Genomic DNA, 13,995 nt, shown 5'->3' with positions numbered 1-13,995 from the left:
GGAGCCTTGGGTGTCCATCTGGAGAACACCAAGCAGAGGAAGGAAGCGTCAGCCCAGGCAGAACAGACAGAGCAGCAGGACAGAATGGAGGTTGGTTTGGGAAATGAGACTGGTTTTCCCTTGAAAACCCGTCTTGCCCCTTCTTGTACAGTGAAGGGCTTGGCTATACTCGAGGGAGAAGACCCACTGTTGTAGAGCGAGCTGGAAGTCAAGAGGCAGACATTGGAGGAATGGCAGCTTCAGAGGGATCAGCTGGAGCAAGAGTGGGATGATGTTAGCATGGCTCTGAACACCTTATTGCTAGGCAGCACCTGTGGGAGTGGGAGTTGTGGCAGCCAGATCAACCCAGATGCTGTTTCTGGCAGTAGAAGACAGGCACACTGCTGTGAACACCTGGCTCAAGATGGCACATGCACTGATTAGCCAGGAATATGCATGTTCATCAGCACAGCGTTGCATGCTTCTGCAAAATGTGTTGCTTTGGGCAGCCACAGAGCCTCAAAAATGGGGAACAGAGAAGGGGAAGGGTCTGGAGCACAGGAGTGACCAGGAGTGGCTGAGGGAGCTGGAGGGGCTCAGCAATTAAAGGGGCTTGATTCAGCAATTAAATTTGCTTTGTCAAACCTTCCTGAAATTGTCCATCAAAGAAATAGGTCCAGAGAGAAATTCTGTTTGCCAAGTGGCAATTGTAGAAGATGCAGTGCTTTTGGGTGACAACAGGGAGTTTGGAGGAGGGATGCTTGTTGGGAAGGAGCTGTCTGGTCCCAGGCAGGGCAGCAGGGCCTGACACAGCACTTCCAAGGTAACAGTGCCAGAGGCTTTTGGCAGCCCAGGCTATCAGAGCTGCCCAGGACAGGTGCTGTGAAACTTTGAGCCCAGAGCACAGGTGCTCCTTGTCCTCTGGCTGCCTGCGAGGTGCCACTGGCTGGCTCTGCACAGGGCTCCTGAGGAAGGGCTCGAGCTGTACCTTGTCCCACTTGCAGGTTTCCCAGGAGCAAGAATCATTGGGCAGGGCTCTGGAGCAGCTGCGCCAGGAATCCTCCGGCCAAGAGCATGAAATGGCTCAGGTGTGCAGAGAGAAGGAGCTGCTGGGCCGTGAGAAGGCTGCCCTTGAGGGCCGACTGGCAGCCACAGAGCGCCACCAACATGACCTTTCCAAGCAGCTGGCAGAGACCAGGTAAAGGCAGGGAGCAAACCCTAGGCAGGACAGGGCTGAAGAGCTGTAATGATAAAGGTGGTAAACACTACACAGGGGTTTATAGTATTCTCTGTGCTTTTCAGATGTAGATTTGGCTGTTGAGGCCAAGTTGGGCTGGGCTGTCTGTGCTATGCCAGGCCATAGGGAAGGCCTGGGCAGTCACTCTGAGGGCCCGGCTCTGCTGTTGACATGGCACAAATGTGCCTTGTCTGGGCGAGTTTCCACGTCACTCATTTCCCATACTCAGGTGTGAGGATCTTGAGCCACATTGTCCTGGAATAACCGGCTGTGGGAGTCTGGGGCAAGCAACTCATGTCTCTCTGTGTGTGCAACTTGTAGGTCAGCAAAGGAGAGCCTGGATTCCAGGCTGTGTGCTGCTCAGCAGCAGATATCTCAGCTGGAGGTTACCTGGAACCATCTGGAGGCTCAAGTGCTCTCAGTCACACAGACCAAGGAGGTGCTAGAAGGTGAGAACCTCGTGTGCTTTGTTTGTGGTGCTGCTCCTTCCTAGAGCAGCTAAACACCCTGTAAAGCTGCCTCTGTCCACAGGGCTTCTGAGGAGTGGTGGGGCTGGTGGCACTCAAAGGGCCTGAGGTCAGTAAAGTCAGTAGAGACTGACTCTTGGTGTTGGTCGTGTTTGCAGGAGAAGTGAAGTGCTTGCAACGTGAGCTGGAAGCAGAGAGAGCTCTCAGGAGGCAGGAAAGGGAGGACACAGCTCAACAGCTCCTGCAGGCAGAGCAGCAGCATCACGAAAGCCTCAGGCTTCAGAGAACTGCTCAGCAGCTGGAAATAAAGAAGCTCCTGCAAGACCTGGTAGGGGACAGTACACTTCTGAATTGTCCAAGCCAGCCCTGTGGGTTGGTTTAGCACAAGCAGAGCCTGAGGGTGTGAAAGGGCAGCAATCCTCTGCCAGAGGCCTCCCGCTGCTGGGCCGGGCAGCAGAACCAGCAGCTCAGACTTGGAAGTGCCTGAAGGCCCCCAGGATGGTGCTGGGACAGTAAATGCAGCCAGAGCTTCAGTGAGGGTGTAAGAGGAGTTCCAGAGCAGGTTGGGCAGTGCCCACCCAAAGCGTGGCAGCCCAGGGCAGGATTGTCCTTGAGTCCCACCTGCCACGGAGCAGATGCCAGCGTGGAGCAGATGCCAGCGTGGAGCAGATGCCAACAGTGCTGCTGGCTGCAGGCGTGGGAACTCGGTTCCTTTCTTGCTGTGCTTCCACGGTGGACAGAGGGATTAGCTTTGGGCTGGAAGCAAATGGAACAGGCCCCTTGTCCCTGGTCCTTCAGTCCTCGTGACTGGGGCGTCAGAGAGGGGAAGGTGACACCTCCTTTTCTGAATGCTTGGACTCAACGCTTGGGAAGGTCTTTGCCAAGATAAGAGGTTCCACGAGTCTGTGATTGTTGCACCTGCTGAGCATCCTTTTGAATTCCATGACAGGACACGGTTTCTGGAGTGCTGTTGTCTTTTCCCGTTGGGGGTTGTGGGAGGGATGAAGCTTCACCTGTTTCGGCAAGGAGCTTGCCTGGGACTTCATCTTGCAAATTTTTCCTCCCCTCCTCAGTCAAGTGTGCGTGAAAGGCACCATGCAGAGATGCAGGAGACGCTGGAGCAATGGGAAAAAGAGAAGGCAGAGAGAGAGCAGGAGCACAAGAAGGTGCTGTTTGAGATGAGGCAGAAAGTTGCCACCCTGCTGGCCCAACAAGAAGAGGAACAAACTAGATTTGAAGATGCCAAACGAGAGGTAATGATTGTGAGAGGAGAACTGGTGTGATTTTTTGCAAAGCTGGAGCTGTGGGACATGGCAGGACATGGGGCTGTGTGGAGCCTGCCCTCTGTGTCTTCTACATTGAATTAGGGGAGGTGAAAGCTGAATGGGGCTGTCTTTGGGACCAGGAATGAGCCCTCTCATAGGAAGCCAGGCAGAAACATCAGCTGTCAGCTGAGATTTTTCTGCTGCTCTTGTGCTCTGTTGTTCTAAGATGTACCTCAGGGTACCTTCACTATTCTCTTTCCGCTCTCCTTTTGGTGTGTACTGGCATGTGTTCGTAGCCAAAGTGAGCTTGTAGATCTTTTCTTATGTGGGAAAGGGGAGGGCGCAACAGGAACACTGACAAGAGAAAAATCTTTTCCAAGACTTGCCTGGAGTATTTCTGAACAGTAACCCAGAGATGTCTTTGTGGCCGTGTTTTAAGTCACTTCCTGGGAAGCTGTGTCTGCCCCGGGGCAGGCAGTGGCCCAGGGGAGCAGCAGCCCAGTGCTGTGAGAGCACGTGAGCCCATCAGTCTTTGCCTCTGCCACGGATGTGGCAGGAGAAGTGTGAAGCCCTCTGCTCTTTCCTTCTGTGCAGGTGCTGCTGGAAGAGCAGAAGGAGAAGAGTGCTTTATCAGAGGCACTGCTCCAAACTCAGGGAGAGCTCAGCCAAGCACAGCAGCAGGTCCAGCAGCTCAGGCAGGAGCTGAAAGAGCAGCAAGAGAAGGGGCAGGTAAGTGTGAGTAGGCAGGCAACAGAGGGCAGGGCAGTGAGAAGGGCACCAAAGGCAGCTCCTGGGACTGAGGAGGCAAGGGCTGCTTCAGGCCCTGGGAGCACAGAGCCTGGTAAGCTCCAGAGCTCAGCCCCAGGAAGGAAGGTTGCAGTGGAAGCAGAGAGCTGGGTAGAGAAGCAAAAAGAAGCAGCTGAAGCAATGGGATTTTGAGGCAGCACGTAGAACAAGCTGAGCAGGAGGGCAGGTCCCAGGAAGTTGCTCTGCATTTTGTTTTCCAGACCATTGAGGCAAATCTGCAAGCTGAGCTGCAGGCAGCTCGCAGTGAAGTCCAGACAGCGCAGAGGAGGCACGAGGAAGAGCTACAAGGCCTCAAAGAGGAAATGAATCTCCTCCTTGAGCAGAGGGAGGCTTTACAAAAGCAGGTGAGTGAAACAGCAGTGGCACTGCAGCCGTGCAGGGAGGGGTCTGTGGCCTTCTTGCTTTTCCATGGCAGAGCAGCAGCTGATGGGGTGATCCCTGGGGCTGTCTCAGGCTCTGGGGGCTCCGTGGCAGCTGCTCTTCAGGATGCCCAAAGCTCTGCTAAATCTCAGCTGCTGCTCTGGACAGCTGGGCTAGTCCTCTGGGCTGTTGGCCAGCAAGCATCAGCAAGGATTCCTGCTGGCCTCTCCTTGCTAGCCTTGGTGTGGGAGGTGCTTTTTCAGGTGCCCTTGGTGGTGGGCCACTTGGAGACTGCAACAAGTTGTCCATATCCAGTGTGAATCTGGTGCTCTCAGGACAGGGAGAAATGGAAAGTTGTCCTTTGCCTTTCCTCACAGCCTGTGCTGTGGCTGACAGTGACAAGCTGTGGCTGTAGCCTCTGACTGCTTTGTTCTGTTCGACTGGAGGTGGGAGAGTTGACATCTCAGCTGGCAGCCTCCCGAGAGTCCCAGGAAATGACTGTCCAGAGAGCCCAGCAAGATGTGAGGGAGGCCCAGGAAGAGTCCAGGCAGAAGCAGTTGGAGGTTGAGCACACCCAGAAGATGCTGGAGGAGGCAAAACAACAGAACAAGGAGCTGCAAGTGCATCTGCAGAACTTGGAGAGGGAAAGGAATCGATGGGAAGAAGTGGCACAGCAAAATTCAGAATTGCAGGCTTCTGTGAATGCCCTAGAGAGTGAAAAAGCCAGGTAAATGAAAGCCTGTGGGACTCTGCATTGTGGTGAATGGATTCCCTCTTTGCCATCTTTGCATCATCCAGGGCCTCTGGCAGCATTTCTTAAGTGGCAGATTCTGAACTCTGGGTGCAGACACTTCTCATGGTCTGGATGTTGTCTTTCATTTTCTTTTCTTTTAAGCCTTCAGCTAGAGTTTTTCTGCAAAGTCTTTCGGGGTAGCCCATTCCCTCTAGGGGGTATTGTGTTGTTAGGTGGGTGTGTTGACGCCGCCCAAGCTGCATTGTAAGGAGCTGGATCCATCCATCAGCCCCACCTTGGCTCCTGTAACTTGAAGCCTTTGGGATGTGGATCAGCCTGGCTTCTGATGTTTTTTATTGACATAAGACATGTTAAACCCATGGTTTTTTTATCTAAGCCAGATGAAGAGAATCACAGAATGGGTAAGGCTAGAGGCACCACAGTGGCTCATCTGGTCCCACCTCCCTGCTCACACAGAGTCATCTCAGAGCACATGGAACAGGATTGCATCTAGGTGGTTCTGGAATGTCTCCTGTGAGGGAGACTCACAGACTCTCTGGACAATCCGTACAGTGCTCGGTCACTGCACAGGAAAGAATTTCTTCCTCCTGTCCAGGTGGAGCTGCCTGGGCATCGCTCCCTGCCCGTTCCTCTGGTGCCGTTGCTGGGCCCCAGGGAGCAGAGCCTGGGCCCTGCTCTGCCCCTCCCTGCACACCAGGACACCCAGGGCTGAGGCCCCTCTCACTGGGGCTCCTCTCCAGGCTGAGCAGCCCCAGCTCCCTCAGCCTTTCCTGGGCACTGAAATGCTCCAGGCCCTTGCTCAGCTGCGCAGCCTCGGCTGGCCCCACTCCGGGAGCTCCCTGGCCCTGCTGTGCTGAGGAGCCAGAGCTGGACACAGCACTCCAGATGTGCCTCACAGGGCTGAGCAGAGGGACTGAATCCCCTGCCTGACCTGCTGGCAATGCTGTTCCCAGTGCTTTCCAGGATCCCAGTGGCCCCTTGGCCACAAGGACACACTGCTGGCTCATGGAAAGTTTCTTGTCCACCAGGACCCCCAGGTCCTTCTCCACAAAGCTGCTTCCCAGCAGGTTGGCCCCAGCCTGTGCAGGTGCCCGGGGCTGGTCCTCCCCAGGTGCAGGACCCTGCCTTAGCCCTTGCTGGATTTCAGAAGGCTCCTCTCTGCCCATCCCCAGCCTGCTGAGATCCCTCTGAGGGGATGCACAGCGACCCTGTGGGAGGGATTGACAACCTCTTCCAAGTCATTGATGAGCAAGTTCAACGATAGTGGGCCCGGGAGTGAACTCTGTGGGACACCACTAATGACAGGCCTCTTATGAGCCCCTGTGCCACTAATTACAACCTTCTGGGTTCTGCTGTTCAGCCAGTACTCAGTCCAGCCCATTATCCACTCCTCCAGCCCCCACTGCCTGAGTTTCCCAAGTAGGATGTTGTGAGAGACCATGTCAAAAGCCTTGCTGAAATCAAGGTAGACAATATCCACTGCTCTCCCTTTGGCCACCCAGGTAGATGTTTCATTGTAGAAGGCAATTAGGTTGGTCAGGCATCATTTATCTTTAGTGTATCCATGCTTATCATTCCTGATCACCTTTTTGTCTTTCCATGTGGGGAAGAGGGAACCTCCAGCATGAGGTACTCCATCACCTTTTCAGGGATTTAGGTGATTCTGACAGGCCCAGAGTTCCCTGGGTCCTCCTCCATGCCCTTTCGGAAGACCAGAATGACATTTGCTTTCTTCCAGCCCCCGGCATCTCTCCTGATCTTCATGACCTTTCAATGATAATGGGGAGTGGCCTCACTTTGGTGTCCACAAGCTCCCTCAGCACTCATGGACAGATCCTGTCGGGGTCTAAGGACTTGTGGATGTCGAGTTTGCCCAGGCATTCACTAACCCAGTCCTCCTTGAAAGGAAAGTCTTGCTAAGGGGTCCCTGCAGGCTCCCAGCTGGGTAATAATTAGCATTGACTCCATGATTGCAGAAGGATGATCAATTGCTTTATTATATCGTCTTAGATTATGCTATGCTATTCTATTAAGGAATTCAGTAATCTTTGCAGCCAGTCTGATACAGCTTTGACCTAACTGGTCAATTCATCCAAACACCATTCAGTGTCCACTTAAAAAATCACCCTTTGGTATACAAATCTCCATGACACATTCCACATGTGCACAACAGCAGGTGAAACAAGTGGAGATAAGAATTGTTTCTCATTCTTTCTTCTGATCTTCTCACAGCCTTCCCTGGGAAAATGCCTGGGAAAGTCTGTGCCTGCTTTCTGTGGCCAGAGGACTGCTACCACACTAAGGGATAGTCTTCCTTCCAACATTCTTTTAGCCTGGTCTCCTGGGCCAGAGGTCCCTGAGGGCTGGTCTTAACCAGTACAGACCGATGCAAAGAAAGGCACTCAGGAACTCTGCCTTCTCTGCATCCCCTGTTACCAGGATCTCCCCTCCATTTAGGAACAGACAGAGACACATCATCCTTGGTTTTCCTTTTGTAACTGATATATTTAAAAAAGCTCTTCTTGATGTCCTTGCCAGGATTTAATTGCAAGGTGGTCCTTGGTATTCTTTGTGTAATTTCTAATTACTCCAACAATCTCTCTATATTCATTCTAAGTGGCCTGAGCCTGCTTCCATCTCCTCTGTACTTCCTGCTTGCGCTTGAGGAATGACAGGAGTTCTTTGCTTATCCTGAGACTCTGGTCTCTTGCCTCCTTTGCCCAGTTTCTTGCTCACTAGGATGTATTGGTTTTGGGCCTGGAGGAAGTGATCCTTGAATATCACCTTGGATCCCTTTACTCTGCAGGGCCTGTTCTCATGTGCTTCTTTCAAGAAGGTCCCTGGAGAGACTAAATTTTGCTCTCAAGAGGTCTGTGGTTGTAATCTTGCTTGCTGCCCTGCTTTTTTCCTCCCCCCCAGCTGAACTCCACAATCTCATTCATAGGCAGTGCAGCCAAGGGTGACCTCAGGTTCACATCTCCAACAAGGCCTTCCCTGATTGTTAGGATAAGTTTGAGCAGCATGCTGTTCCTTGTGGGACCCTCCACTGCCTGTGACAGCAAGTTGTCATGAATGCTTTCCAGAAACATCCTGCACTGTCTTGTTTCTCTAGCTGATGGCAGGGAAGCTAAAGTTCCCCACAAGAACCAGGGCCTGTGACTCTGAGGTTGCTTTATGTTGCCTGTAGAAAGCCTTCTACTTCTCCTGTTTAGGTGGCCTCTAGCAAACACCCACAGCAATGTCACCCTTACTTGTCTGTCCTTTAATTCTGACCCATAAGCTCTGGACTCACTCATTATCTACCCCAGACAAAGCTGACACATTCCAAATGTTGCCTGACATAGTGGTCAACTCCATCAGTTGAGTTGGAGTTGACCAACTCTGAGGCACCCAAGGGATATGAATGTCTCTTATGGCCATCTGTTGGCCTTGTGCTACAGGCTGACTCTGTCTCTGGAAGAAAAGCATCTGAGCCTCAGAACCCTGGAAGAAAACAACCTAGCCCAGATCAATCAAGTGTCTCAGCTTCGTTCTGCCCTTACCCAGGCCGAGGAGCTCCACTCAGAGCATAGAAATGAAATGCAGGAGCTCTACACCCAGGTAAGCTGTGCAGTGGCATCCTCTTCTCCAGGGACACACAGCAGCACCTTTGGCTTGGAGGCCCCAACCTCTTTCCCCTCCCGGCAGCATCCACAGCTGCCGTGTTCTGCCCGGGGCTGCTGCGGCACCCTGAGGCCCAGGCTGGATCTGGTGTCTGCTGCCGAAGTTTTGCACCGTTCTCTCCCGGCTCCCAGCAGGAAATCTGGGAGAGGAAGCAGCAGCAGCCTCCTCTGGAGCTTCTCCGTCCCTCTGTTAGCAGTGTTGTCCCAGACAGAGTTGGTGCCTGTGCCAGCACTGAGCAATGTGGGGACACAGAGGTGGCTGTGGCAGGCTGGGCAGGGCACTTCCAGCGCAGCCATCTCAGCTGCTGTTCAGAGCTGCAGCCTCAAGGATGCCCATTGCCTCCCTTTCCCTCTTTTCTCTACATTTGTCTCCATTGGAACCCTTGCTTCTGTGCCTTCTGGTTTTGGCATGGTTTTTGCCTGAAATAATTTCTCCTTTGTTCCTCTCCCTGCGGCCCGCTCTGTGGCCTCAGGAGCAGCCCTGTCCCTGAGGCTCTGTGCATCCTTCTTCCAGATGCAGGCCATGCTGCTGGCAGAGATAGAGAAGACAGCTCGCCAGGCAACTGAAGAGAAGCAGCTGCTGGAAACTGAGGTGTCTGAGCTGTGTGTGAGGCTCCAGAGCTCTGAGGAAAGAGCAGAGGCCATGGCCACACAGTGTAAGGCCATGGAGCTGGGGCTGAGGAAGACACAGGCTCAGAGGGACAATCTCAGAGCCTACAATCAGGAGCTGCTGAAACAGCTGGAGCACATTGAGCAAGGTACAGCTTCTCCTCCCCCAGCCACTGCCCCACCCTGTCCCACCTGCAAGGATCTTGCTGATGCCTCGCAGAGGAAAAGTGCCCAGAGATAGCAAAGGGGAAAAACAGCCAGCAGGAAATTTATCCCTCCAAGTGCCAGTGAAAGCTTTTTTCTTGAGAAAGATGCTGTGGCTTGCAAAGCCATCTGGCTGTACTAGGGCTGATCCTGGGCTGGAGCCTTTCAGGTGCTGTGTCTCTGTTAAGGAGCTGCAGCTGGATGCCTCAGCTTGATTCCCCCAAATTCCAGGCCCTGCCAGAGCCTCCAGGCCATTGGCCTCTCTGAGCAGGGCTGCACAGGCATCCCCTCTCCTTTGTCCCTCTTGGATTGCTCCCTCTGCACAAGACCAAGAGCAAACACTCTTTCCTATCCCTCTGAACCTTGCCCCTTTCATTCCTGCTTTTTACTCTGCCTGGAAATTTCCTTCATTTCTGTCAGCTTTGGAGCCCTTGTGTGCTCAGGGCCTGGCAAACACCGGCAGGCAGAGAAGACAGTGCTGTTGTCTCTGCAGGATGCACATCAGTGTGTCTTGTCTTTGCTTGTCCCCTTCTCCTTCTCCTTCCCTTCCCTGCTGCAGTTTGGTGGAAGACACAACTCAAGTACCTTTCTCGAGAAAGTGCCCTGGAGAAAGAGGCCACTGAAAGACAGGAAGAGGCTGTGACTCTTCGTCAGGAGGTGGCATCTCTGAAGAGGAAATTGGAGAACCTGGAGAAGGAAAGGAAGGATGTGCTGGTAAGATTGGCAGATGCCACAGAGGGCCAATTCCTAGCTATGTTTGGACCTTGTGGTGATAGTTCTAAGGAGCAGACTTTTTCAGTTAAACATTTCTAACTGCATTCTGCTGAATAAGGAGGAGATGTTGTAGTCATGCCAAAGGCAGTTAATGCTGAAGCTGCTGATTTTCCTCCATGCTGGGCTTCTGTTCCCTAGAAGCTTTAGTTCTCAATCTCCACACTCTCTCTATGGCCATTGCATGGTTTGGGGAATTCCTTGTGTCCAAACCCATGTTCACATTTCTAAATATCTGAAAGGGAAGGTGAGAAGACCAAGACTGCTGTTAATAGAAAGGTGTTTGGCCTTGGCCATCTGAGAGCAGCCAGTGGGGAGAGAAGAGAGGAAAGCCGAGTGCTGATCCACACCAGGACGTGTGCCTGCAAGGGGAGAACTCGTCCTGAGTGGCAGCAGAGAATGACAGACTGATCTGGCCATTGCTGCTCCAAGAGAGGGCAGTGGGGCTCTCGGGGATGGGGCCATGGAAGCTCTACACAGGAGAGGTGGAACAGCACTCCTGGCAGCCCAGCCCCAGGGAAGGAAATGCTGGGGGTGTTTGCTCTTGCCTTCCTCCCTGATGGAGAGCATGTCCTCGTGGCACTGCCTAAATCCTGCTTAGCATGGACTTGAAATCCTGGCTGCAGTTCTGGCAGCTCCTGCCCAAAGGAGCGCTGGAGTGGAGCTGCAAGAGGTCGGGGAAGGGCGGAAAGGAAGCTGGGACAGGCTGAGCGAGCTGGGCAAGAGCAGCATCAAGGGGGGAAGCAGTAAAGGTCTGCAGCATGCCGAGGGGCAGAGAGAGAGGGGCAGCCTGTGCCTGCCCCTGCAGCAGGGGTCCAGATCTGGTCTGAAAAGCAAACCGAGAGAGGGAGTGAGTGACCCTTTTTCTCCCTGTTTTGGCAGCATGAACGGGAATTGAACCAGCAGCAAATGAGAGATGTGAAAGGGAAGAATGAAATGTGTGCACCTGAGAGGCCAAATCACCAGGAAAGAACTCAAGAATTGGACGTTGAAAAGGAAATAAAGCAGGAAAAGTTGGAGCATGGGACTGCTGCTTTGAAGAAAGGAAGAGGGAGTGACCTGAGTGCTGCACTGAGCAAGTGTAAAATTGCCAAAGTGTGTCTGCAGAAAGGCTTGGCCTTCCTGAAGGGAGAGTCTGGTATCCAGGGAGGCACTGGCATTGACCTTCAGTCCACTCCAGAGTCCCTGAGCTATTCCAGTGCTTCTTCCCATGAAGAGGTGGGTCTCTATCCCTGTCAGTCCAGGGCTGCGTGGGTAAAGCAGCCCGGGCTGCAGCAGGCAGCCTTGTCTGTCTGCCTGGCTCCAGCCAGAGACCACTGACTGCCAGATTGTTTCCTGGCTCGCCCAGAATGACTGATCCAGCTCTGGAGCTTGCTGTTCAAATCAGCTCCAGGCCATAAGCTGGGCATGGGGAGCTGCTTCTCCTGTGCCCACACAAGGGGAGGAAACACATTGGGGTTTGGATTTCGTGTGGGACAAAATGGTGCAGTTGAGCAGAGTGATGGACTAAACCCAGCTGAGTTTTGTGCTGAGAGGGCTGAAGAGCAGCTGCCCTGCTGGTGCTTTGAGGATGCTTCCCGAGATGGAGATTTCTGAGGGACAGCTTCTCTGGTGTTTGAAGTATGGGCATCATCTCCTCTCTGCATACCCAGCAGGATGCGGAAGCAGAAGTGGAACGACTGATAGGTGGCTCAGGGACCAGCCTGGAACCCGAGCAACCACCTGCATCATTAGAAAAGGAGAAGAGAGAGAGTCCTGAAGTATCCACCGAGCCCAGAAGAAGTGGTGAGCAGGTAAACTGTGCTTTTCCTGCCTCTGCAGAGCCTCAGTTTCCTCTGGAACACAAGCTCCTGGTATCGGGAAAGAAGAGTTGGAGTTTCAAGGCCTCAGCATTGCTGGAAGGCCCCTTCAACCTTGGGCTTTGTTACCCACATTGTACTCTGCTCCTGACTGGAATGCTCTGAAGTTTGGGAGAGGGAGAGTTTTCTCCCTGACCCTGGGCTGCCTGTGCAGGAGCTTGCTGTTCAAATCAGCTCCAGGCCAAAATCTGGGCTGGGGAGCTGCTTCTCCTGTGCCCACACAAGGGGAGGAAACACATTGGGGTTTGCATTTGGTGTGGGACAAAATGGTGCAGTTGAGCAGAGTGATGGACTAAGGGGAGGAAACACGTGGGGGTCTGGATTCTGGGTGCAAAAGAATGGAGCAGGTGAGCAGAGTGATGGACTAAACCCAGCTGAGTTTTGTGCTGAGAGGGCTGAAGAGCAGCTGCCCTGCTGGTGCTTTGAGGACGCTTCCCAAGATGGAGATTTCTGAGGGACAGCTTCTGTGGTGTTTGAAGTATGGGCATCATCTCCTCTCTGCATACCCAGCAGGATGCTGAAGCACAAGTGGAACAGCTGTTCCGTGGCTCAGGGACCAGCCTGGAACCTAAGCAGCTGGTTGCATCAGCAGAGGAGGAGAAGAAAGAGAGTCCCGAATTATCCACCGAGCCCAGAAGAAATGGCAAACAGGTAAAATGGGCTATTGCTGCCTCTGCAGAGCCTCAGGCTCCTCTGGAACTTGGCACGTTAGCCCAGGTATTACTTTGGAGACCTCTGCTTGTTTCCTTGCCTCTCCCTGTCCCTGCTGTGGGCACACCCTTTTGTTTGTTCCCTCTCTTGGGGCAGCCCATGGCTTTCACAAGGGCACCTTCACTCCACTGCCTCCCTCCATGGCCCTGTGTCCCTGCACACACACTGGCCTCTCTTGCACAGCCCCCAGCGAGAGCTTTTTGCCCCCAGTGTTGTCCAGTGCAATTTGGGGTCTCAGAGCAGAGATCTCCTTGCCATGATGCCCAGAGGTCCTTTTGCCCCATGTTTGCTGACAGGTTTCTGTGACCCTCTCTCCCATCCAATGTGCAGGTGGAACCTGAAAGGAGAAGAATCAGAACTTTTAGGAGAGTGTTCCTCCCAGACTACATTACGTTTCCTGTCCACAAGTCTGCCCATAAAAATCGGTCAACTTTTGAAATGGAAGAGTCCTCCAGCAGCTCAGGGGAGCAGCAGCCCTCCTGCTGATGCACAGCCTGTGGAGAAAGGGGTCAGTGGCCCAAATGTGTGCTTTGGAAATCAGAGTTGGGTTCCTAAATCCCCTCAGAACTCTCTCTAACTGACCTGTGGTGGCTGAGGGATGTACGTGGGAAGGCTTTACCGGCCTTGAACTGGACTTGTTGATCATCTGAGCTCTGTTCTGTCTGGGAGCCTGTTCCTTTCCCCTTGCCCCAGGGCACAGTGTTGGTGAGGGCTGGAGCTGGAGGCTGTGTCTGCCCCGGGAGCGGGTACCGTGGGGCTGCAGGTGCTCCTGCCAGCCTGGGCTTGTCTGAGCCGGGCCTTGTGCCTCTTTCAGGTGTCCCTCTGCAGGCACAGCTGGCCCAAGACCGACAGGACCACCTGGAGAGCTGTGCAGGCAGCAGGCAGGAGACACGAGGTGCAGAAAGGACCTCCTTGCTTCCTGAATGTCTCAGAGGAGGCAGGCTGCAGCTGGATGCAGGCTTAGATTTAGTCAGTAGTTTATCTTTAAACAATAGCATAGGTGCAATTTAACCTTTACACAACTCTGTTCCATAGGATGTAAGATATATTTATAGAAAAATAAAGAGTTTATTATGATTATGATTAAACTAATAGATCTTTCTCTGGGTTATTTACTACTCAGTACAGGGAACTATAACTTCCAGTATAGTGCATTATATTTTGAAGCAACATTGCAGCAATTCTAGTCAAGCCAGCAAAACCAATTCTTAACGATTGATGCTACTCACCCAAACCAATGACCACGGGCAAACATTTCTCTCAGCCTCAAGGCATGACCTTGAGAGGCATCCTCACTCCAGGGAGGAATC

At 53.1% G+C, this 13,995-nt stretch overlaps 1 protein-coding gene and 1 non-coding gene across 2 annotated transcripts; both read left to right on the top strand.

Annotated features, from left to right (window-relative positions):
* Positions 1–981: 981 nt before the first annotated feature.
* On the top strand, positions 982–11,435 carry LOC105760648 (uncharacterized). The gene is made up of 10 exons (XM_072917190.1): positions 982–1,177; positions 1,538–1,665; positions 1,842–2,011; positions 2,757–2,936; positions 3,543–3,677; positions 3,956–4,099; positions 4,562–4,842; positions 8,310–8,572; positions 9,904–10,058; positions 10,998–11,435. The coding sequence occupies exons 1-10, from the start codon at positions 1,059–1,061 to the stop codon at positions 11,433–11,435; spliced, it is 2,013 nt and encodes a 670-aa protein (XP_072773291.1). The 5' UTR covers positions 982–1,058.
* A 1,058-nt stretch (positions 11,436–12,493) lies between these two features.
* Positions 12,494–13,773, top strand: LOC116809187 (uncharacterized). Its single transcript, XR_012051580.1, has 3 exons — positions 12,494–12,625; positions 13,016–13,193; positions 13,500–13,773. It is a non-coding gene; the product is annotated as an uncharacterized protein (transcript).
* The last annotated feature ends 222 nt before the right edge of the window (positions 13,774–13,995 follow it).

Source organism: Taeniopygia guttata, chromosome 20, assembly GCF_048771995.1.
Source record: "Taeniopygia guttata chromosome 20, bTaeGut7.mat, whole genome shotgun sequence".
Classification (NCBI taxonomy): domain Eukaryota; kingdom Metazoa; phylum Chordata; class Aves; order Passeriformes; family Estrildidae; genus Taeniopygia; species Taeniopygia guttata.
Note: the sequence above shows the minus strand (reverse complement) of the source record. Positions and strands in the feature narration are given on the sequence as shown.